This window comes from Telopea speciosissima, chromosome 2 (assembly GCF_018873765.1).
Source record: "Telopea speciosissima isolate NSW1024214 ecotype Mountain lineage chromosome 2, Tspe_v1, whole genome shotgun sequence".
Classification (NCBI taxonomy): Eukaryota; Viridiplantae; Streptophyta; class Magnoliopsida; order Proteales; family Proteaceae; genus Telopea; species Telopea speciosissima.
In genome coordinates this window covers 6,326,213-6,349,709 of record NC_057917.1, presented here as the reverse complement: position 1 = coordinate 6,349,709, position 23,497 = coordinate 6,326,213, and the positions used below count along the sequence as shown (strand labels likewise).

Here is a 23,497-nt window from a genome sequence, read left to right as displayed (position 1 = left end):
GCTTTAAAGACTCAACTCAAGGAAGTGTAGAGGAAGAGGCAGAGGAAGACACTCGACATTAATAGATGTAAAATCTTACAACTTCTCACCTACCCATCAGTGGCTCTCCTCGAGAAGGGACTCTGTGACGGCACTGTGGATGTTCTTCCGTGCTTGCTTCTCACTTCACAGCTTCCAAGTGGTAACTAACTGCCTTTGAGAGTTGCCCATTTCTTGCTTTCTCTCTTTCTAGTCACACAGTTCATCCCCTGTTTCAGAGAAACAAGCTCTGTTCTCATGGCACGAGTCGGTACCGATTATAGTTTTAAACCTCCGAGGTTCTTCCTCGACAACCAACCACTCACGTTTTTTGATCGGCGACAACCCATGGAGGTGGAGAGTCTATCTTGCAACCCCAATAATGGTGCATGTCCCACGCTTGGCGAGCTCTTAAAGCGAGTTGGAGACGCAAATGGCGACGACACTCCGACCCACCAGGTACTCGAGATGGAGGACTCCGAACCCAGATCGCTTCCTCTTCCTTTCGTTCTTTCCTTCACTAATCTCACTTACAGCGTCAAAACTCGCCGGAAAATGAGTTTCCCGACTTGTTTTCGTTGGAAAAACAATAGGCTTGGAGCCTCCGCTGATCCAGTGGAACAGAGTGAGAACAACAACTACTCCAACACTAAAATCCTCTTAAACGACATCTCCGGCGAAGCAAGAGACGGCGAAATCTTGGCCGTTCTTGGAGCCAGTGGTTCAGGGAAATCAACATTGATCGATGCACTTGCGAATCGGATCGCTAAGGGAAGCTTGAAAGGATCAACCACGTTGAACGGCGAACCTTTAGAGTCTCGGCTTCTGAAGGTTATCTCTGCTTACGTCATGCAAGACGATTTGCTCTTCCCTATGCTGACGGTGGAGGAGACGCTCATGTTCTCGGCCGAGTTCAGGCTTCCTCGATCACTTTCCAAGTCCAAGAAGAAAGCTAGGGTTCAAGCTTTAATCGATCAACTCGGTTTGAGAAACGCTGCGAAGACGGTGATCGGCGATGAAGGTCATAGAGGTGTCTCCGGTGGAGAACGTCGCCGTGTTTCTATCGGAACAGATATAATTCATGATCCAATCATATTATTCCTGGACGAGCCAACTTCCGGGTTAGACTCAACGAGTGCGTTCATGGTGGTGAAGGTTCTACAACGAATCGCTCAGAGCGGAAGCATCGTGATCATGTCGATACATCAACCCAGCTACCGAATCATTGGATTGTTAGACCGTATGATCTTCTTGTCACGCGGTCAAACAGTCTACAGTGGGTCCCCTTCAAGTCTCCCCCCATTCTTCGCCGAATTTGGGCATCCGATCCCCGAAAACGAGAACCGGACCGAGTTCGCACTCGATCTGATCCGCGAACTCGAAGGATCACCTGGAGGAACCAAGGCGTTAGTCGAATTCAACAAGTCGAATCGGAATCTTCCTCGGAACGACGATCCCGATCGACAGGGATTGTTATCCCTGAAAGACGCTATAAGCGCAAGCATTTCAAGGGGGAAACTTGTTTCCGGAACTACCAACAACGATTCCAACCCTACATCCACGGTTTCAACATTCGCGAATCCGTTCTGGGTTGAAGTCGCGGTTCTGTCCAGGCGATCCGTAACGAACACAAGAAGAATGCCGGAATTGTTCGGGATCCGATTAGGAGCGATCTTGGTAACAGGTTTTATCTTGGCAACCATGTTCTATCACCTCGACAACTCTCCAAAAGGAATTCAAGAACGATTAGGGTTTTTCGCATTCGCAATGTCGACGATATTCTACACCTGCGCTGATGCACTCCCTGTTTTCCTGCAAGAACGATACGTTTTCATGAGAGAGACAGCTTACAATGCTTATCGCCGCTCCTCCTACGTCCTCTCGCATTCCATCGTCGTTATACCCTCGCTGATCTTCTTATCGTTTGCGTTCGCCGCAACGACATTCTGGGCGGTGGGTCTTGACGGCGGCGCAAAAGGGTTTTTCTTCTTTTTTGGAACTATAATGGCAGCGTTTTGGGCAGGGAGCTCGTTCGTGACGTTTCTCTCCGGTGTGGTTTCACACGTGATGTTGGGTTACACTGTGGTTGTGGCGATATTGGCTTATTTTCTGCTCTTTAGTGGCTTTTTCATAACCAGAGATCGGATTCCAGTTTATTGGTTATGGTTCCATTACATATCGTTGGTGAAGTATCCGTACGAAGGGGTTTTGCAGAACGAGTTTGATGATTCGACAAAATGTTTCGTGAGGGGAGTTCAGATGTTTGATAATACGCCGTTGGAGGTGGTTCCGACGGCGATGAAGGTGAAGTTGTTGAAGACTTTGAGTAGTTCGCTTGGGGTGAACATAACCAGCACCACTTGTGTCACTACGGGAGCGGATATATTGATGCAGCAAGGTGTGACGGATCTAAGCAAGTGGAATTGTTTGTGGATAACAATTGCTTGGGGTTTTTTCTTTAGAATTCTATTTTACTTTTCGTTGTTGTTGGGAAGCAAGAACAAGAGGAGGTAGAATGTAGAGAACGACAGTTAATTGGTTAGTTGGTGGCGGGAAGGAATCAGAAATTCAGAACTGCCAACTGCTTGTTGCTTGGCGGGAATTTTTTTTATTTTTTTTTTTAATTATTATTTCTTGGGAATATTTGGGGTTGGAATGTTAGGGTTGGGTCATGGGTTGTTTGGGTTGGTTGCAAGTTAAATATGGACTTCTTCACTGCTTTACACCCGAGGTCCTTGGTTTTTTTTAACCTTAATATTGGGTAATATCTACCAATTTTTTTTTTTTTTTTGTTTTAATTGCGTAATACTGTAATAGTATTTGCTCAAGCTGTAATTTGATAATTTAAGGGAAAAGATGGTAGTTGTAAGTTGTAACGTAGGTTACAAAAGTTGCAATCTTATTTTGAATTGATTAAAATACCCAGAATGACAAATTTATGATTCATTAAAGAAAGAGAAAGAGATTGCCACCTCGTCACACAGCGCATGCCGTTCCTGCGCCCAAACATAACGGTGTGTGAAATGACCACCGCACACTTGGATCATTTCCGTCTTTCTAAGGGTTGTGGCGGTCATTATAGCAACCGAATGGCATTTCTGATAATTATTCAAACTCCCCCTGACCTTTTTGACAAATACATAAATCTCACTTGCGTTTAGGACAATTACTCAAACCTCCCCTATATTATAAACTTTGTATCACTTAACCCCAGTCCGTTAACAATGTTACTAAAAAAATACTATGACCATAATACCCTTACTTATAAACAACCTAAACTTGGTCTTTCTTTCATTATCCACACCATTCACGCCATTTCAAATGAGCAGAGGAGAGGGGAGAGCGGTTGAAGAAGAAGAAGCGGCAACTAAAACTTCTCTCAATCCATCATTGGCTAAGAAGTAATCACTCCGGTGACTGCAACTTCACCTCTAGCGAATGTCTCTCCCATCTACTTCTTGCTGCTACTCATTTTAGCAAAACTTCAACCCATCTAGGTGAACATCACTCCCTACTTCAAATTTCCAAATCTATTTTGCTCATACGTGCACTAGTTCTCTAGTATTCCAACAAGCTTTAACCCATTTTGTGAATAAGATTTCACACATCATGCTTGCATTTCTTAACCCCAAATCCATGCTATCATCAACCACCAGAGATCGAGCTGGCCCCTTATTAGAGCCAAGTGTGGACAGCTGTGTAGAGGCATTCAACTGTTGGATGGATAGGAGACCAAAGAACCACTCAATTAGCATGGATGTACGTCAAATTTCAACACCTACATCAACCATATGCTGCATGATGCCTCAAGCTTTTTCACTTTGTGGTTACATCCATCAAAGAATTTTAAAACTTATTGCTTTTCAACCATTACAAAAATGATGAAAGGCAATACATCAACCATATGCAAGTTTGTTAGAAAGGTTAGAGAAATTTACTCAAAAAAAAAAAAAAAAAAGAAGAAGAAAAAAAAAGAAAGAAAGAAAGAAGAAGAAGAAGAAAACATACATTAGAGATCGAATGCCTTTCACTGTTTTCCCATGCCCATCCAAGTGCAATAATGGCTATCAGTGAGATTGATGACAGTTTGAAAATGCTCACGGTGAAGAATACCTCTTAATGAAGGGGTACTGCCTCGATACGGTAGCAAATAATGTTTGTTTTTTTTTTGTTAAACATAGCAAATAACGTTTTAAAACACTTAATTTGGAAGATTGAATCAGTCTTTATTGATTTCAATTCGAATCGGATTAGAATCAACCAGAATCAGTCTCAAGAACCCTAGCATCAGCCCACATATCTGAAAACTCATCGATTTTGGGATTTCTTGGCATGAATCGGTCATATCAGATCAATCCGAATCAAGAATAGTTGAATCGTCCGATATCGATCCGTGAATCGACCAATTCACCTATCCAATTCCGGATTTGCAAAAGTGCATCAATACCTGCCCACGTACCTGGAACATCCAGTACCACAAGTCCACTCTGTCTGGGCCCAGGATAAGATAGAAATGATTTTTCCCCCTGCCAAGGACAGTCTCCATTCTCCATTCTCCATTCTCCATTCTCCATCTCCAATCAGAGAGGAGAAGCAAAATGAAAATGACAATGGCATCCTCATCATCATCAACAAAGCCATTATTTACTCCTCATCCTTCTACTTCTGCTTCTTTCACACTCACTTCGGTACCAATAATCGAAGAAGGGCGGTGGCAGCAGAAGTAGCGTAGTGTTTCTTCCGCCGGTGCCGCTGAAAGAGGCAGTGTCGGAGGGTATAAAGGTGGAGTTTGGGTTCAGCCCTTACACGGAGAAGCTGAATGGGAGAGTGGCGGTTCTGGGTCTGGCGGCGCTGCTGCTGGTGGAACTGGGTTCCGGTAAGAGCCTCATCAGATACTATACGCCGGCTGTCGTCTTCATTCAAATCTATACTGTTGCAGCCCTGACGGCGATCTATGTGAAGTACCAGAAAGAGAAGCTCAGCATTTGGCCTTAAATCAAATGTTCATCGTCCTCATCCTCCATTCCTTCCTCAACAACAAATTGTTGATAAATTATTTACTTATTTTGGTCGCGTTATGGTGTGGTGGTGGCTGTGGATGATCCGTCACATATGTAATTCAAATGGATTACCAATCAATCAATTGGAACTTTTTACACCCAAATGTGAAAGATTTTGATTTTGATGTATATGTTTTTTTTGTTAAAACAAGCATTACTAAACACGAATAAAAACAAAACAGAACAAATATGACACAAAGATTTAACGTTGTTCACACACCAATGTGATGTATGCTATGTCTACAGACGAAGCTGAAAATATAAATGAAAGAAGATACAAATTGAGATCTCACAAGAAACACCCAAAACGGTAGGTCTTACCCAGAAACCCTAATTCGAAAATCCCCAAATTTCACATTTTACAAGAAGTCATGTAAAACATATAAATACTCCTTCAAATTGTTCGATCCATCGAGTTGGGGGAAATCTCATTTGGGTTGCCATAAGTAAAGTCGGAGCACGACAATTTTCGAAGCAGATACAGCAATTCGACACGCATAGCATGTTTTTTTTTTTTTGGTTATTATGCATATAATGATAGAATGTAAGGTTTTTCAAAATCACAACATAAATCTACGTCATCCAATTTAAGGAGCGTTGTTCTCTGTGCCGCAGCGCCCAAACAAATGGGGGTGGGCGTAATGACCACCCTGCCTCCCTAAGTGGCAGGCCCATGTGCCTGGGTGCAGCCTACGCTACGACACAGAGAACATTCTTCCTTAATTTAAATAATTTGTTTTCATGCAAAGTTAAGAGAGTGTACAATAATGTCTAGAGTATTAGTATAGATGCATGGATATACACATAATTTTCAACAAAATAAAAAATAAAAAATTTGAATATACATGCAATGCATGCCAATACAAAGAGAAATTATTAGATTCTAAAGTTTAAAATGTGGTTAATAACGTTTGGATAAATAGCAACATTGGTGACAATTGTAACTAATCTTCTCTTTTTTTTGTTCTAAATGTGATTTTAGATTTATCATATGTTATTTTTTTTGGGTAGAATTTATCATAGCATGTATGACTCCAGGAAAGAAGGTCATTGTACGTCAGTCTAAGGGGGAGGAGTAGAGTAATCATGGACTTAATGGGACTTGGGAAGGTCGCTATGGTAATTTTATCCAATTGGGGTATTAAAATGTTTCCTTCACAGTAGATGGATGGCTCATATGAACGTACGTCAGTTTATGAAATTTCCTTTCCTTTCTTCCATTTAAAAAAAAAAAAAAAAAACCTGAAGTATGAATTCCCTGCTCATATGGCTGATATAAGTCATCAAAATTTGATTCATGCAACGTTCTAATAATTTTCCCAAACATTAGATGATGATCAGAATGACCGAATTGTAGGTCCAGAACACAAAAAAACTGTTCAAAATCTCTAAGAATTCCTGTCTAGCTTGCTTGTCTAGGTTCTCTTTCTTCTTTCCTCCATTCTGGTCTGGCAGTTAGTTACTGAAATTCTATTGTTATCAAACATGAAGCTCCATACAGACTTGGGCCTTTTACCATTTCATATCAGGTCTCCAATTCTCTACAGAAAATGTTGATGCTGTGAAAGAAGTCAGGTAATTGGAAAATCACCCTGTAGCGCCTTCTTTTATACACAAGTGAAGGTAGAGAAAAAACCAATCTGAAAGAGACTCAACATTGACGCAGCACCAGTTTTCAAGAACAAATCTCCCTCCATTTCATTCGGCTCTTCTCATTTCATACATCCCATCCATACCCTCCAAAATATTACAGGTATTATGGCTGACAAGACCACTCCCAAATAACCCTGGGAAGCAAACTCTCATCTGTTCTCATCCATTGCTTCACCAAGCCTTCTGGATTTCTACTTACATTAACACCAGTGGGCCTAGGCAAAATGTTAGAGATACAAGGGTAAAAACAAAATACAATAGTTTACAACCAAAAATCGCCTTCATGATGTTCGTGTCAGAAAATCAATAACGGCAAGATTTGTATCCCCATGGGCAACGGCATCTTCAGGTTCTGGCATGTAAAGGCTGGAAGAGGAAGCCTGAAAATAAAATGCACCAGAGAGTTAAAAAAGTAATAAATAGGACCACCCATGAAGCACACTTCAGAAACATTTGGCCAATGCGCAGAACCAGAATTTGTGCCTACCTTTGTGTCGAGCTGCATCTCTTGGCTGTTATCCTTGATGAGGCATGCTCCATGTGCCCTTAACCAGTCCTCACATTCCTCCAATCCATCCACGTATTTTTCTTCATTTCCTTCTGTTGTTGGCAAGACATTAGTGAAGCCTAGGACCTGAGCAATGTATACAACAGGAAGTGTAGGGCGATAAGAACGAGACATGCATTTCACCCCCTCAAACCGCATCTTCTCCACATACAGATCTGTCGAGTGATAAGACTACGTTAATATTATGTGGGTATACACATATGATTGGTATGCACTAAATTGGTGACATATACACACCCATAAGGCAGGTGTTCAAGTTGGGAGCCATCTTGTACAGTCTGAAGAACAGGACATAGTTCCCCGACGTAACAGCTGCACGGACCGCAAGAGCATGCTTGACAGCTTCATCCATTTTCGCTTCATCTGATAATCTGGCAGAGAAATATAAAGTACAAGGAGACTAAGTACAGTGGCATTCATTTGAGTCGTAAAATGAAACTGTAATGAGATGAAATTTGAAGTCAGTGAACTAGCAAATCAACCTATAAATTAACATGGTAACCTCCATGGCGTAGCAGTTTTGTGAGTCAAAAGTACAAGTAGAGTTAGAATTTGGAGAATAAAAACACATTTGAACCATTGCTCTTCGAAAGCCAGTAATTCCCAACTCTTCCTACACATAAATGACAAACCTAAATCTGGCGGCAAAAGGAGGATTTGACATCAATCTTGAAAACAATAAATCAAGATATTTCAAGGAAACTCTCCGCTCTTTGATTTTCCATTTCATTCTCTTTTTGGGTCCATTTTCTTAGAATTGATGCTTTCAGTCATTTTTTAAGGTTAAACTGTTAAGGGACTTTACAAAAAGTGAAAATTAAAAACAAAGATGTGAAAAGAAATCTTCACTTTAGTGAATCCAAGAAAACCAATTTGTGGATTAAAAGCTTTTAAGCATTTTTTTAAAAATATTTTTTCCTTCTATTGTTTTAAGTTTTTTTCCCTCAAAGCCTATGTTGGATTTCAATGACCTAATAAGAAAATAAGTTTGAAACAACGTTTTTTTTAGTCGGTGTAATTCATGATCTATGTTGAATATTCATAGATAAAGGCCTAGTTTAAATTTTAGTTAAAAAGAAAATATATTAATCATAAAAGACTAACATTCAAGGGGTGGATTAATAATATATGAAGATCTTAGGATTTCAATGGAGATGGTACCTAAATTTTCAGAGAAAAAATTATAATTTATAATTTGTTATATTCTTAAGAAAAACCCAAAAGTTGCAACTCTATTTCTGATTTTGATATAGACAACAAACTGCATATGAAATAACACAGCAAATCTATAGATGCTCCTATAAGATCAACAGATATCTGTAGTCATTAATGAAAGTTAATTAATTTTCTAAAACCAAAAAATTAGAGACCATTGTCCAAGTGACTGTTATTATATTAGAACTATATGAAAGTTTTTTTTAATAGATGTATGATTCATATATGTTTTTAGTACTATTAAAGAAAATATACACAATTATTGTATTGAATATTTTGTTGCATAACTGTTGATGCAATAAAAGATCCATGGATATCTGTAATTTTCTATTAACAAAAAAACTTGAAGAGTATTCTGAACAGCCAGCCCAAAAGGTTTTTGTGGACTGTCCAAATATCTGCCCGGTGGTAGCTTAGATGGGTCCCCAAATTTTGTAGGTAGGTAGACCCCAAGGTATCCTGGTAATATCGAGTTTCAGCCCTAACGGGATTGGCCAACTAGCAAAATAAAGCATTCAAAATCAACGACTGGAAGAGGTCACATGCCAATATTGGGACGGCTGGAAAATATAGGGGAAAATATGAATGCATGGGAGGATATAGGACTAAATCTAAATCTGAAAATTGGCAAGTGGGCAATCCAGACAATTCCCAGATATCCAATGGTTTTTAATTTCCACAAGGCACAAACGATGTGTGCTGTCCCGAAACTTCAAAAAACTTCTATAATATTTGAAAAAATTCAAGACATTCATGTTGGAACTTGGTACTTGTTTAACCAAAAATCAATGCTCCGTGTACAGAGCATTACATTGATTTAGTCTGAATATAAGGGTGTTATTTATAATTTGGGAATCAACCTAGTAGCTCTACCATGAACTGAAATTGGTGTTATGGATGAATCTATTAGTTGTATATGCATTTAATGTGTTTTGACGCATACCTAGACATATCCATGTGTATCCACAATATATAACGTAAACCTTACACAGTTCAAACTCGAAGGGCTGAGTGTCTCTCGAAAATACTGCTTTGCTGAAAGATTCTCCAAAGATCCCTTTTTCCACACTTTCAAAGCAACCTTGCCATTTCATTTTCAAAATACCACTGTTCTTTGTCTCTTCCCAAACAAACCCCCCCCCCCCCCAAAAAAAAAAAAACAAAAAACAAAAAACATTGCCTTTATGAACTCATCTCTAATTAACGCTAAACTTTACCTTTTAGGTCTCAAAATAGTTCTGTATAAACCCTCTCCCCTCTTCTTTATTTCGATCTCTTGAAATTGTAATTTCATCTATTAGATCTTTATCTGATATATTCCCACCCAATTCCTTGAAAATGACTTTAATAGATATTCTTCTGTCACTGAATTTATTAGATATTGTAATTTCATCCCTCATATCTTTAGCTGATAAATTCCCACCCAATTCCTATCATTGTTTATCTTTATCTGATAAATTCCCACCCAAACCAGAACGCACTGAAGCCAATAAAACACTGAACTGGACTTAAAAAATCGGACCAAAATCGATATAACCCGATAAGAAACTGATACCAGCTCGAAATTCATTAAAAATACATTTTTCTTCACGATTTTAAATATATTTACATGGTAAACTGAAACCAACCCGATAATAAACCGATACGAAACCAAACCCAAACGAAACTGAACTGAAACCAATGCATCCTTATTGGATCATGTTTTGCACACACTCATTCTCGCATCGAAACTGGTTAAACCAAACTGCAACCAATCCAAACCAACCAATTGACACCCCAAACATACATCATATTATATAATATATATTATCTTATAATATAATATATATATTACTATATATATTATAATATTATATAATAGAATATATAAGGAAGCCTTTTGTTATACATATACCAAACCTATTTTTCAATATAATCTATTATGTCTTGTAGTAACCAAATGAATAGCCCATAACCTATTATCATAATTGATTATTCATAAATAGGTCATAAATATAAATATAAACTATGCCAACGAGAGCCTAAGCTAAAGTATAAAGCTTTCCAGTGGGTCTTTGGTAGACCTATGAGTCTTCGCTCGTCTACTAGTCCCTATATCCCTAGTTGCTTAGCAAAATTCTAACACTTATGACGAGCTTCTTTAACTACATTTGTAGATGGATTAGGAGCCCTTGCCTACTTCTCACTAGAACAAAAGTGCAAATGGAGTGCATCACTCTCTGATTCTAGGGGATGCACTGCCTACACCTTCATCTCTTTTTCGAAATGCTGAATCCTTCTGATACAGCTAAGATTGTCCACTTGGATCAATTGGGCCTCAAAAGACTTTATTTTGGCCCATGGTTGGGTTCTATAGACCTTAGGCTTCTTATTTTTGGGTTTATTGATGTAATGAGCCTAATTTATAAGCCTATAAAGTGTGGATAATGTTAGTACAAGGGATTAGTAGTTAATTGAGTGTTGGAGTTAGATTAGGATACTTAACAGCTAGATAGAATTATGTTTTTAGTTTATTTACTGTATTGAGTCTTTTAGAGTGACTCGGAGTCCTTTTATGAGTCAAATTAGGAACTTTAGAAGGTCTATATATATGTAATAAATCCCAATTAGAGATGATTTTGAATAAAGAATATAAGTGTTTTCTAAGAGTTTTGGTTCTGTTAAGCAATGCATACGGGATTGACATCCCAAACCTGATTTCTTCTCTTCTCTCTTCTTCCTCCCAAGAAGATTGATCTCATCTCTTTTCCCTCCCCTTCCATCAATCTGATTTCTTCCCTTAACAACGTAGTAGCATTACTTTCTGACCATTAAGAACCCTAGATTCCTTCATCTTCTTCTTTTCAAAAATCCAGAAACCTAACCCTAACTTGCTGCCAATTCAATTCCAGCACACTTTCCACCATTAAAACTTAACGTAACCTTCATTGATTGACTCCCCTACATCAACATAACCTATCCCTACCATCAAATCCTAGGTCCTACCAAACCCTAACCCTGATTTGACCTAAAAACCCGATTTTGACCTAGCTAAAGTTACCAGTTCATAGCAGATCTTGGTTATTGGCTTCTAGTTGGATCACTTCACCTGTTTCGTGTGAACAACCTAATACCCGGTCAAAACAATGAAGGATTCATAGATAAATGGATTGGCTAAAGGTTTTAATGTCAGGTACTATGTCATGTTACAAACTAATATGTGATAGGCATAGTCGTCAAGGCGGCAAGGCAACCCAAAGCGGTTGAGGTGTGACTACACGCTTAGGTAACCAAGGGGTCCAAGTGTAATTTTTCATTTCCCCTCTTTCCTAACATTATTTAGTATGCTAATATATACCTTATATCATCAAAAATCAACATTAAGCTACATCAAGTCATCAAAAATCATCATTAAGCCACATCAGGTCATCAAAAATCAACATTAATCCACATCAAGTCATCAAAAATCAACATTAAGCCACATCAGGTCATCAAAAATCAACATTAATCCACATCAAGTCATCAAAAATCAACATTAAGTTACATCAAGTCATCAAAAATTAATATTAAGACACATGAAGTCAACAAAAATCATCATAGAACTAGAAGACAACAAAACTGAAGAAGCAAGCTATTGGAAGTTTGAAACAATCAAAACATACATTTGGTTTATATTGTTCTCGGAATTGGTCATTGTCCTGGTATTATACTTAGTCTCAAATTTAGTTTATACTGTTCTTAGAAAATATGATCTTATCTATAAGCAATTAAACTGCTCTGGATTTAGAGAAATGTTCTTGTTATCTAAGAAGTTTGACTAGTCAAAAGATTTTATTTTTACATGAGACTTTTTGTATTAGGTAGAGCACAAAATCAGCTTTCCAATAAATTCAAGATTGCTTAAATCAAATTTATATTGAAGGAATTATGCTCCAGTCAAACCTTATTTGGTGTGTGTGAATGCTGTCAAAATCACTCTGAATGAAAATATTTTTTTAAGATATCAAAACAAATGAATATTTTACCGCTCTTTTGGTTTTTAGCAATGTTTTACCATATGAAGATTTATGGAATTTTTAGATTTAAGAAGAAAAAAAAAACAGCATTAAAAAGTTGAAAATTTCACCTACTGCCAAAAAATCCAGTTTTTTTTTTCTTGAACTAGGGGGTTTGACTTTTTATCCTTTTGGTATTTTATTTTTTAACTATTTTTATTGTATTCAAATAGGAGGGTATTTGCTTAATTATGAATATCTTAAATCAATGATAACAAATATAAAAACAGTTACTTATAAGGGCCAAACCTGGGTTGATACCACTAAGGCGACAGTTGCCTAGATCCCAAAAAATCCACCTGGACGCCCAGGCGACGCCTTGACCACTATGGTGACGGCCACTACAATTTAAACATGTAGTAGATCACAACAAAGTGTGGTAGTCAATTCATATTTGTGTATTTAAATGTAATGTTGTTTCTAATATAAATAATTATTGCAGTAGTACTTTCAGTAGCTATATATTTTTCTGGTCCAAGTTTTTTTTTTCTTTTAAATAATAAAAAAAAAACTTCAGGCAACCCACCGATGTCTTAACTTTTTTTCAAATGTATTCTTAATAAGTATCAAAGTCACTGTGACCAATAGATGTCATACTATTGAGTTTTTCAAAAAATAATAATATGGAGCACTACACCTAGTAGAAGAAGACTGACATCCTAGCTCCCACATAATAAGGCCATAATATTGGAACTTGAAAGCAGACGTCCTTCACTAAGTAATTCAGCAAATTAATGAGCTACAAATTCAACAACATCATGTAAAAAGATCTATAGAGGCATGCGACAACCTTGCCATCGACGATAAAAGATATCTGTTGTCATTTGAGTGCAATATAACACAAAGTAAGTTGTAAGCAGAAAATTCCATATGACATCCCTTGATTCCTTCTGCATAAAGGCTTTGTAGCTGTGATTGGCACTGCAAACAACAGAGTAGAGTCAATTCTATAACTAAAGGACTGCAATGCATAAAAGAACTTCACCATAAAACACTGCAACATATATATCTGATTTCTCTCTGTCTTAGCTGACTAAAGATCCATAGATTTAGTCATATTTTTTTCATTTTAACAGTAACTCAACCGGTGCTTTTGTGCTGCCTACCCAAAGCAATGGGAGAAGATGGATGTGACAGACTCGTCACATTTCCACCATTGTAAAACATTTAGCCAAACCTTTCAAACAGGAATCTGGTAATAATTTATTACATCATGATAGGGACTTTCCCGGGAACAGCTAAATTGCATTATAGTGCCCAAGTGTAATAATAGATGAACCAGGGCATCCCTGGGGCCTAAATGGAGATTAAGGGAACATGGCAGAATGAGGCAGGGAATTTGGTTTTAAAATCTGCAATGCATATGATATTGTTATAGCAATGATAGACTTCAGTAAAAGAGGACCAAATACTGACGTTTTAAAGAATAGGATCCACATTAAAAAAATTCGTCTCCGAAAAGGGCAAAGAAATCAACATACGAAGATCATAGGGTAATACTAAGAGGAAGCATAGCTACATGACATTCATTAATGGTTTAAGAGAATGATATATTGATTGAGATGGTTTTATTTAAAAAGAAGAAGAAAGAAATTATTGGGGAGTCTAATGCAGTAGCGCTACCTTGGACTGGTATGAACCCGTTTGGAGCCCATATCAAGACGAACTGGGTCCAACTATGGTTTTCGTTCAGTAGGATATTTAGGGATTAATATTGTAATCTTCTATTTTATTCTAGTCTGTTTTATTTTGATAGAAGTAAGATATGTCGTAAAGTCATTATTGTATTTGGTTTCTTTGTAGAGGTATTATCCCAAATAGAGTTAGATTCTATTTTCTGTTTGGAGTTCTCTCTTTGTATATGAGTAACCAATCAAAGATGGAATTAGAAAGGAATGAATTGAATTTTGTTTTGGTTGAAGCCTGTGTGGCTTGAGGATTGGCTGGGGTATCCTATTCTTCCCCTTTTCTTCTGGTACAATTCCTAATGTAGAGTTGGATCACTAAGGACCTAGCCCCAGGCAGGATCTTCTTGAACAAGTTCAATGCTGATTTGGTCTTCAAAAAACTGGGCAACAATTGAAGAACTTGTAGCAGATCACACAATGAAATCATTGGAAATAGAAACAAAGAAGAAAATAGAAAATAGAGAATGAATAGGATTTGATCAAGTATCCCACTCTCTCCCGGGTCTCTCACCGTATTTTGGACACCCATCAATAGCATCTCACCATACTCTCCCACAAAGCAAAGCACAAAGCTATGTTTTTTTTTCCTCAATCTCATTAATCAAATTCATGTACAAGGCCGTAGCCCCTTATAAACTTACATAGAAGACTCAACAATAGACTCAAACACTAAAAAGGAAAGACCTAACACAATCCTAAACTAATAAAGTAACATAAACTGCCTAGGAAACTAAAATAATGAAAGAAACAGACTCAAAACAGGACTCTAATTAGACTAATGAAGTAAAATCCCATTTTCCTACTTTCTACCCATATTTTAGGTTCATTAAATTGGCCAGTTACAAAGTAAACACATAGAATCAAAAGCCCATTGCATACATAACCCAATCCAAGGCTTATTTCCATTAAAATAAGCCCACTAGGAGACTTTTCTGCATCAATTCTCCCCTGCTTAAAAAAAAAAAAAAAACACGTCCATGGTTTTGATAGAGATGCTCCATCGAACCAACACAAACCTGCCACAATATCAGACCAGTCTGCCTCCCACAGCAGTTGAAAATTCCATAACATTACTGGGATGGTTTTGGGGCCTTGTTCCTGCGGCTACACATGGAACTTTGATCTACATCAGTTCCTCTCCCTTCTTTCCTCTTATTTTTCGTCCTTTTTCCTTCTTCCCTGCCTGTTTTGTTTGACACTACTGGCAGTCACCAAGGAGCCTGGACCTTGATAACTATGGTGAGAGTGTCAAATTTTGCTTTGGTTTCACCCTTATAGGAGTTGAGTTGTTGAAGGATCTCACTGTTGGCTACCATGGTGAAGGTAAGTAGGAAAACACTCAAAGATGAATGACAACACAGTAAATTGATCATCTTCCTAATAGAATGGCAATACTGTAATATTAGAAGTTTAAATAAGAATCACAAGGCACCAAACGGGTGGGAGGGTCAACTTAGAAGATGATAAAAAATAAAAAAGGATGAATTAGAAAAGGTGTAGATGAAAGGGGAAATTCTGGAAAAATGGTAAAAGGGTGAATACTTAAATAGTTAAATAAGATGTAAGGAGGGGGTTAATATAGGAATAATGGGTTTGAAAAAGAAATCGTGGGTTAAAGGTTACCGCTTTCAGTCTCCTACTTGGAGTCTGATTCTGCCGAACCAGAGAGCTGTACCAGAGAGGAGATGGTGGGAGAAGTGCTGCGAGCTGCAACCAAGGAGCTCGAATCAAGCCAGCAGTGGAAACTTCAACAACCAGTGATGCACGCTGAAGATGGAGTTCGAACCACAGCTGCTGAAATCAGGTACAATTCTTATTCCTTTTTTTGGTTCTCAGTTCTCTCGCTCTCTGTTTTTTCTTTTGGGTTCTGGCAGAACCAAGAAGGGGATGGTGGGTTGGGGGTTTTGGTAAGGGAATCGAAAGAGATGGGATTGGGGTTTGTTGGTGGGAATCGCAGGCATGGGGTGGGTCGCTGGAATCGATGGAAGGAGCGGGTCTTCCTTTTTTTTTTACCGACTTTCGTTTCCACAGAGTCGACTCTTTTTTTTTTGGATCGTTGTTACAGCGAGGAAGAAAGGGGACAACGAAGAAGAATGGGATGAGAGAGAATGACAGGGAGGGATAAGGGAACTTCGGCTCTGATAACAAATTGGTGGAGGGCCGGTTAGGAGGAGGAGGAAACCTGGGATGAATCGGAGTTGCAGGGGTGGGGGGGAGAGAGAAGAATAACATAAGGAGGGGAGAAGGATCGCACAATACCAAAGCCACGCAGGCAATCATAACTCAAACTCTATTCATTCTTCAAATCTCTGTTCTCCTACGTATTAAAAGGAATAAATAGAGAAGACTCTTGCATAGAAATAGTAACCTAACTAAAATGGAAACAACTCAAAGAGGAAACTACCAAAATAAGTCATATCTAAGAAAAGGAAACTACCAAAGAAAAACCTACATAATCTACCCATTCAAAATAAAATAAAAGATTGCATCGTAAGTACTACCAGCCCTTGCCAGACCAGAAAACCGGTTTAGAACCAGTCCTTAGTTTGGGCCTCCAAAGTGGGTCATGTCCGTCCAGCCAGGCTAAGGCAACTGCGTCACCTGCACAACTTTCTCAGTTCTTGCTTGTACCTTGAATTTTAAGCTAGTTGGGTTTCATCTAGTTTTAGATCTCTGATTTTCAAGAATATTACATACACCGATAGCTCTTTTGGTTAAGCTCTAACTCGACCAGAATAACATCCAGATCTAATCATTGGATACTTTTCTTATTTTCAGAAATTCTGTCCATAACCTGATTCTACCGATTTCTATAGTGATCCTGGTTGTAGTTCTTTCTTCTAGACTCCTTAATAGAACCTTGAACTACATTAAAGAAGCATGCGACAACACCTCAAAAACCCACCTACCCACCCACCTATAAAGAAAAATTTGTCCAATCACAGTCATGAACATACAAACCTGATTATATTCTGGCAGATCCCCAGCTTCTAGTGCCAATCGTGCATGAGTTTCATACACCTGAAAGAAGATAGCATGAAACACATCATACAACCTCAAAAAGAGTGTCTATAGGTAAATGGAAAGTCATTCTTCAAAACAGGCGGTATCTACCATAAGGCTAAATGGACTTCACAAGATATAATCATAAATCAACGGCAAGAGAGAGAGAACTTACAATTAAATCCAACAGAATTGATGGACAAACAAATCTTTGGGACAGGAAATCCCAAAATTCGATATATCCAGGAAAAACTATACTAGGAAGAACAAAGGTAACGGAATATACCTTGACGGTTAGTTCATTATGTATCCTCTGTACAGTCAAATCCTGACGAATTGATTTCAACTGATCACATTTGTAAAGATAGTTCTTTTGAGAACTTAGAACCATTACGAGAGCTTTTTCTAACACCTCTTCCGGCCTAACCTGTAAGGAAATTCAATGTTTTCATTCCACACAACAGTCTAAGCATACTGACTAAACTCGGGATGCCATAGAGCACAAGCATGGAATCTATAATCACATCAAAAGAATTCTAACTCAAAATATCTACAGGTTCAAAGTGGATATGTTGGAATGAAACAGGAGTTAATTACAGTGGCAGGGTCAGGTGCAGAAGTAAGGCGCAAATAGCGCTTCTCAATTTCCTGGCAGGTTCCTTTGACAGTAAAGGCATCCCAATCAATATCTTCTACAGCCCTGCTGCCACCATCGTTATAGCTTCTGCTAAGCTCCAGAACACTAGCCCTTCTAGAATACAAACTTCCAACTCCAACAGCCTTTTGCTGAAAGTGCTTGACTCCTGCTTGATGTCCGTGTGCCTTGTCAAATCGTTTAGAACGATTTTCACGTTTTTTTCTTTCCTCTGGTGAATTCGCTAAAGTTATTGCACTTGAATAATATGCTGTCAAACCCTGTTCTTTATCACTATCGCTGGAACCACCACCGTTTTCAGCAGTACCGAAGTTATCACTAAGCCGCTGTTTCTTAACTGGCCTTTGAACATTTTTACCTGGAGTTTGATGTTGCAATGGAGGGAGATTGGAATTATTCCAACCATCGTCTATGCTCTCACATTTTCCACTAGACAACTGCAAAGAGTTAATTTGAATTAGACTCACTTATTTATCTCAATTAAGTCATTAACTTCCCAATAAACAAAAGCCAGTACAGACACAATGCAGAATGGTTGTCTAGAAACAGTTCTCATGAACATGTTTCCAAGGATTGCCAATTCTGCTCCAGTTTATCCGATATAGATCAGTGCTGGAGCGGACTGATCCGCAATCTCAAGCAACCCACAGGCTTTTGCCGACTGGATCAGCTGACAAACCCATGTGGATTGGCATCATCCAGGTGCTCAGGAGCCTGATAATATTTTTTAAACCCTTGTGGAAAAAGAAAAAAAAAAATCGATAAATAAGATCACATGTTTACTGGGTTTCAGCACAATATCACACCGTAAAAAAAAACATGTTATTGTTCCAGAAAGGTTAAAGAGATTACCACCCTATCCCTTGCTTTGAAATGGTCCCAGTTAACCTCTTTTACTGAAACATGACTGACAGATGGCACTTTCTCAATCAATTTCTCCTCTGATATAGGTTCCCACCTGCTTTTGGTACGCCTACTGGGACTTCTTTTGTACCTTGGTAATGAAGAAACAGCACCAGAACTCTGCCCACTGCTGTAAAAAAGCATTTAATATATGAGACATGTTTTCGAACAAGAAATTGCCTCTTGTTTGCCAACCTCAGAAGGTCCTTTGAATGGTTGAAATAACATAAAGAACCAAGCTAATCAAAGTTTCTCTTCAGTAATATTTAATGTTCTTCTAAATTAGAATTCTCCTGACATTTAAGAATCCAAGAGAAATTTTATATAACCAATGAAACTTTCCTCTATTTTTCTTCCTCTAAACACCAACTTGTGAACTTTCAAATGAGATTCTAAACTGACTGGTCTGATGTTTTTTGAGGATGGATGCCTTCTATTTACATGTGAGATCGTAGTTCACATGGTGGTATTCTAGACCTTGTGCTTAAGAATTGGCAATAATTGAGGCATCTGACAGACCCAACTGACTGGCTCAGCAAATCCCCTTTGCTGTGGTAAGCTTGACCAAAGTGTAGCCCAGAGTACTAAACTGTCACCCCAACCCAAAAGGCTAAAGTTGATAGTTCAAAATAATGACGAGCTGGGATTTCATTTGGACTCCAGCTACAAAAGTATAATATTAAATAATCATAAAATCAATGAAGTCATGAATTCCAAACAAAAGTAGAACTCTCTCTCAATGTCGTCAACAATCAACTTTAAAACCTGTCGAGAAAACTTGATAAATTATGAGATTTCCTTAGGGTTAAATCTTATAATCACATAAGAAAAGAAGGCATACTCCTTATTGACCGTATCCACATCCGGTAATGGGAAAAGAGGTTCGGTATCCCAGTCTCGTGTAAAAAGTGTACCATCAGCAGATGCTTTTGTAATCATCTGAAATGAAAAAAAAAATGAAGTTCAGTGATACACTACAACATCACATCTAAAAAATTTAATGACAATACTAAGAGACTAGTGACACCCCACAATCAATTTTGGCAGGAAATAATGCAACCACCAGATTTCTATGACTTGACATAATGATAGATTAAAAAACCAGACCGAACCAGCAGTCAAACTGGAAAAACCAGAACCGCCTTACTCTTGTCTGGTCTGAACTCTAAACATAGGACTGTCTTCTTAAAAAACTGGAACCAAACTGCCCACATTACAGGATACCGGCCCTGTTTTCTGAAAACCGCACAGTTCAGTTCAACATGTCAATACAGTCAATAAATTAAAATCAGTATTTGACGTGATTCAAACTAAAAAACTCTTGGAAATGGAGCAACTCACCAACCACCGTGCTAAGAAGCAACTCACCAAACTTTTTAGAGTTTGCTTCCCCATCACTATGCCTAGTGAAATATTAATGCTTCACGATTTTCCACATGGCAGTACATGGGTTAGTCCATGAAATAGAGGACCAAACAAGTATCTCATCGGCACAATTTCAGCTTAAAATGAGTAGAGGAAGTAGCTAAAATTATAAAAGATGTCATTTTGTATTTTATATTCATCTCCATTTGATGTAATTTTAGTAATTTTACTAAAACATTGAATCAAAGTTTGAGCAACTTTCCTTGATTACTTTGGACTAAAAGTTGTCCATTGAGATGTATGTAGGGTCCTCCATCCCATGTACTACCAAGTGGCAAATAGTGAAGCATTATACTTCACTAGGCATAATGATGCCTAGAAGGACATTAATTTTATTATTTTTTCAGACCACAGTTTGAGCGATCAAACCAGGAACCCAGCCCTTTTTGGGTCCGATGCCTGGTTCAGTTTTAAAAACTATGCCTAAACCGAAATTTGTAAACAACCACAGCAACAACAAAGGAAAGTATCACCACTCACCAGCACATCATCACCAGGGACCCCTCCCACCACACCCATTTCTTGTCACGTGACTGAAAATTTTGCATTTGACAGTTGGATAGATGGAGGACTGCCAGGATAAGTCACCCGTGTGGCCCCCTTCTCTCTCCTCCCTCTATGTTATTTTCTGGTAGGAGTGGTATAATGGGTAATGCAGACCCAGGTCAGAAAAACCCTTATTGGGTTGCTTAAGGGCCCACCCAAGAAAAGAAGCACTCAAATCCAAAGTTGAATGGCAAACTAGTAGATAAATCAAGATTGATAAAGAGCAATGGCAGAATTGTAATTAATCTGAAGTTGTAAAGGAGTGGCAGAACTGTAATTAATGTAAATCAATTTAATAAAGAAAATAAACCAAGAAGTGGGATAGCACGTTTGATGGGTAAAGGGTAAACTTAGAATTAAAAATAAATTAAGGATATGAGTGAATTAGAGGCAAAGAAAGGGGTACTATGGGAAAGTAGGTAATAAAACAAAGATCAAAGAATAATCGTGGGAAGAAAAGGCGTATCGTCTTCAACCTTGGTTCAGAAACAGAACCTGAGAAAGGGAGATGGTTTGTGAGTGAAAGACGTCTTAACCTTTTAATCGAAATCCCCCGAAATTGTGGGGTGAGGTTTGTAATCCCCAACCCTATTGAATCCAAACCGTAAAAAACCCAACCAGCAAGGATCCATCGAACAATCAAGTGCCGAATTTACTTTAGGCGGAAAGAAGTACTCAATTCTGGTTCAGGTAATGGATCTATCAACAGGAATGGTTTCAGCAGCTAAGGCTCTGAAACTAAAGTCGCCTTAGGTAGGGAAACCCTCGCCCAACAGATGATAGAAAATAGGGAAAAGAGGAGGGAGATCAATTGACTCTTACGGTACTGTTAGAGTTGTCCAGGAACAGAACAGAGTGAAATAATAGAAGAAGAAAAGAAATAAGGAAGAGAAAGAAGAAGAAGAAGAAGATACCAGAGGAGGGGAGAAGAGGTCACACAACCTGATTCATTCGTACCATACGGTAACAAACAATTCAAAATTTCATTCTTCAAAATCTGATTATTGTTTGATTACACTGATATTTAAAGAAAAACAATTAAAGACTCCTAATTAAACTCTAAAACTGAAATTAACCTTAACTCTAATGGACTCATAACTTTAAAAAAAAACCTAAATAAACTCTACCACTAAATAACCTATTAAAACTAAAACAGAAAATTACATGATAAACTCACTAATAAAAACCCTATTAAATAAATAAATTAAATACCTACTGAATCCAAAAACCCAGTTGGACCCGGATCATCTTCACATGGATACCCAAATGGGTTTGGGTCGGTCCAAGACAGGCATCAATGGGTACTGAGAGAATGTGTGACAGGACCCCCACCCCCTCATAAGGTGTTTCTTTCTTTCCAGTTAAAATTGCTCACACACACACAATTAGGTTAAGCAGGTTTGGGGAGGTGATCTGAATTGCCATCGATATGACGAGGGGCTGATTTGCTGACCGTAATGAACTCCCCTTGGGGGAAAAAAAAGGGGTTCCCATGGACCGGGTGGAAAACAATTCTTCTACGTTGGAGTCTTAACAGCAGTGTGTGGATAGTGAGGAACGATCAAACTATGTATGGGGGCCGGCAAGGCAAGGTCAGAAGGAAGGTGGAGCGTAGACTAGTCCTTTCAGACAGACACAGACTCGCAAGTTTTGTCCGGCGGAAAACAGAAGTCATCCATATCAAGTGATACGTGAATTGCTCTGTAGTGCTTTGCCACAACCGGAGCAGGCAGAAATAGCTTTTAACATAAGGCTACCATACACCCTAAAGATCTGCCATGCGACTGCATAATCAGTGCTGAAACCTCGTGGACAAAGTTGTACAAGTCACTACCATACCATATGGTAAGCTTCAGCCCAATGCATAGTGAGGCAATATAAAGCTCTGAAAATGGTCTAAAAGTTAATTTTGGAAAGACAGCTTTCCTGAGTAGGGATTTCACTGAGGAAGTCTATTTGGAACAGCTAAAAGGTTTTGAAGAAGAGGGGAAGGAACACATGGTGTGTTGACTGAAGAAATCTCTCTAAGGGTTGAAACAGGATTCTAGGCTATGGTATTTGAAGTTTGATGAAGTTGTATCATCTTTTGGCTTTACTGAGAATGACAGAGTCAATTGTATTTATCTGAAAGTTAGTGGGAGCAGGTTTATTTTCCTAGTATTATTGGTTGTTAGGGTTTCGATAACCCATGCACATGATTAATCTAATTCCTTCACAAATGCTAGAATACAATCCATGGGAATAATAAATAAAGAACTCATCACATACCTTTCCCTTTCGTTTGTAGTAGATCCAAGCTTTAAGAATAGTAAATCTCCAAAGATCTATCCTCGCTTCTACTACACCCTAAGACTTCTCCCGTCTTCCCCAATAATTATTTTCATTTGTAACTCCGTGGCAAAGTTACGATTAATTGAATTGAGAGACGGCAGGGACCTAGGGCAACTATATATAATAGTTTACCCTAACCCTAGTCTAACCCCACAGTAGACTGGGTTAGTCTATCCCATAATTAGTGGACCTGGTTCAATGTTGGCCCAATCAATCAATTAACATTAATCGAGCCCAAAAGCCAACAATCTCCCACTTGGGTCAGATTAATATAAATATCTTTCTATTGGTATTGGCCACATAATCCCAACATTATACCACTACTACAAAACTTCGATTCAATTAGTGCATTCCTTCTGCTAGACTATAGTGGAAAATATGCCTCATTAAACGGCACA

At 38.3% G+C, this 23,497-nt stretch overlaps 2 protein-coding genes across 9 annotated transcripts in view; one reads left to right on the top strand and one right to left on the bottom strand.

Annotated features, from left to right (window-relative positions):
• Nucleotides 1-252: 252 nt before the first annotated feature.
• On the top strand, nt 253-2,573 carry LOC122651487 (ABC transporter G family member 6). The gene has a single exon (XM_043844878.1). The coding sequence runs from the start codon at nt 277-279 to the stop codon at nt 2,530-2,532; it is 2,256 nt and encodes a 751-aa protein (XP_043700813.1). The 5' UTR covers nt 253-276; the 3' UTR covers nt 2,533-2,573.
• Nucleotides 2,574-6,754: 4,181 nt separating this feature from the next.
• Nucleotides 6,755-23,497, bottom strand: part of LOC122651618 (SAC3 family protein A-like) — a 55,416-nt gene continuing 38,673 nt past the window's right edge. For 6 of the 8 annotated variants that reach the window (XM_043845083.1, XM_043845079.1, XM_043845078.1 and 3 more), the window contains 9 exons: nt 19,639-19,736; nt 18,747-18,927; nt 17,837-18,331; nt 17,526-17,666; nt 17,198-17,257; nt 13,339-13,469; nt 7,537-7,670; nt 7,219-7,454; nt 6,755-7,111 (listed from right to left, as the gene is read on the bottom strand). In XM_043845083.1, coding sequence (XP_043701018.1) covers nt 7,013-7,111; nt 7,219-7,454; nt 7,537-7,670; nt 13,339-13,469; nt 17,198-17,257; nt 17,526-17,666; nt 17,837-18,331; nt 18,747-18,927; nt 19,639-19,736 — 1,575 coding nt within the window. In that variant the 3' untranslated portion in view covers nt 6,755-7,012. The remainder of the gene's footprint in view (nt 7,112-7,218; nt 7,455-7,536; nt 7,671-13,338; nt 13,470-17,197; nt 17,258-17,525; nt 17,667-17,836; nt 18,332-18,746; nt 18,928-19,638; nt 19,737-23,497) is intronic. The other 2 variants (XM_043845084.1, XM_043845081.1) reach the window with 1 other exon arrangement.

Coding starts and splice junctions, on each gene's coding strand:
- LOC122651487 (XM_043844878.1), top strand. CDS start 277: ATGGCACGAGTCGGTACCGATTATAGTTTTAAACCTCCGAGGTTCTTC.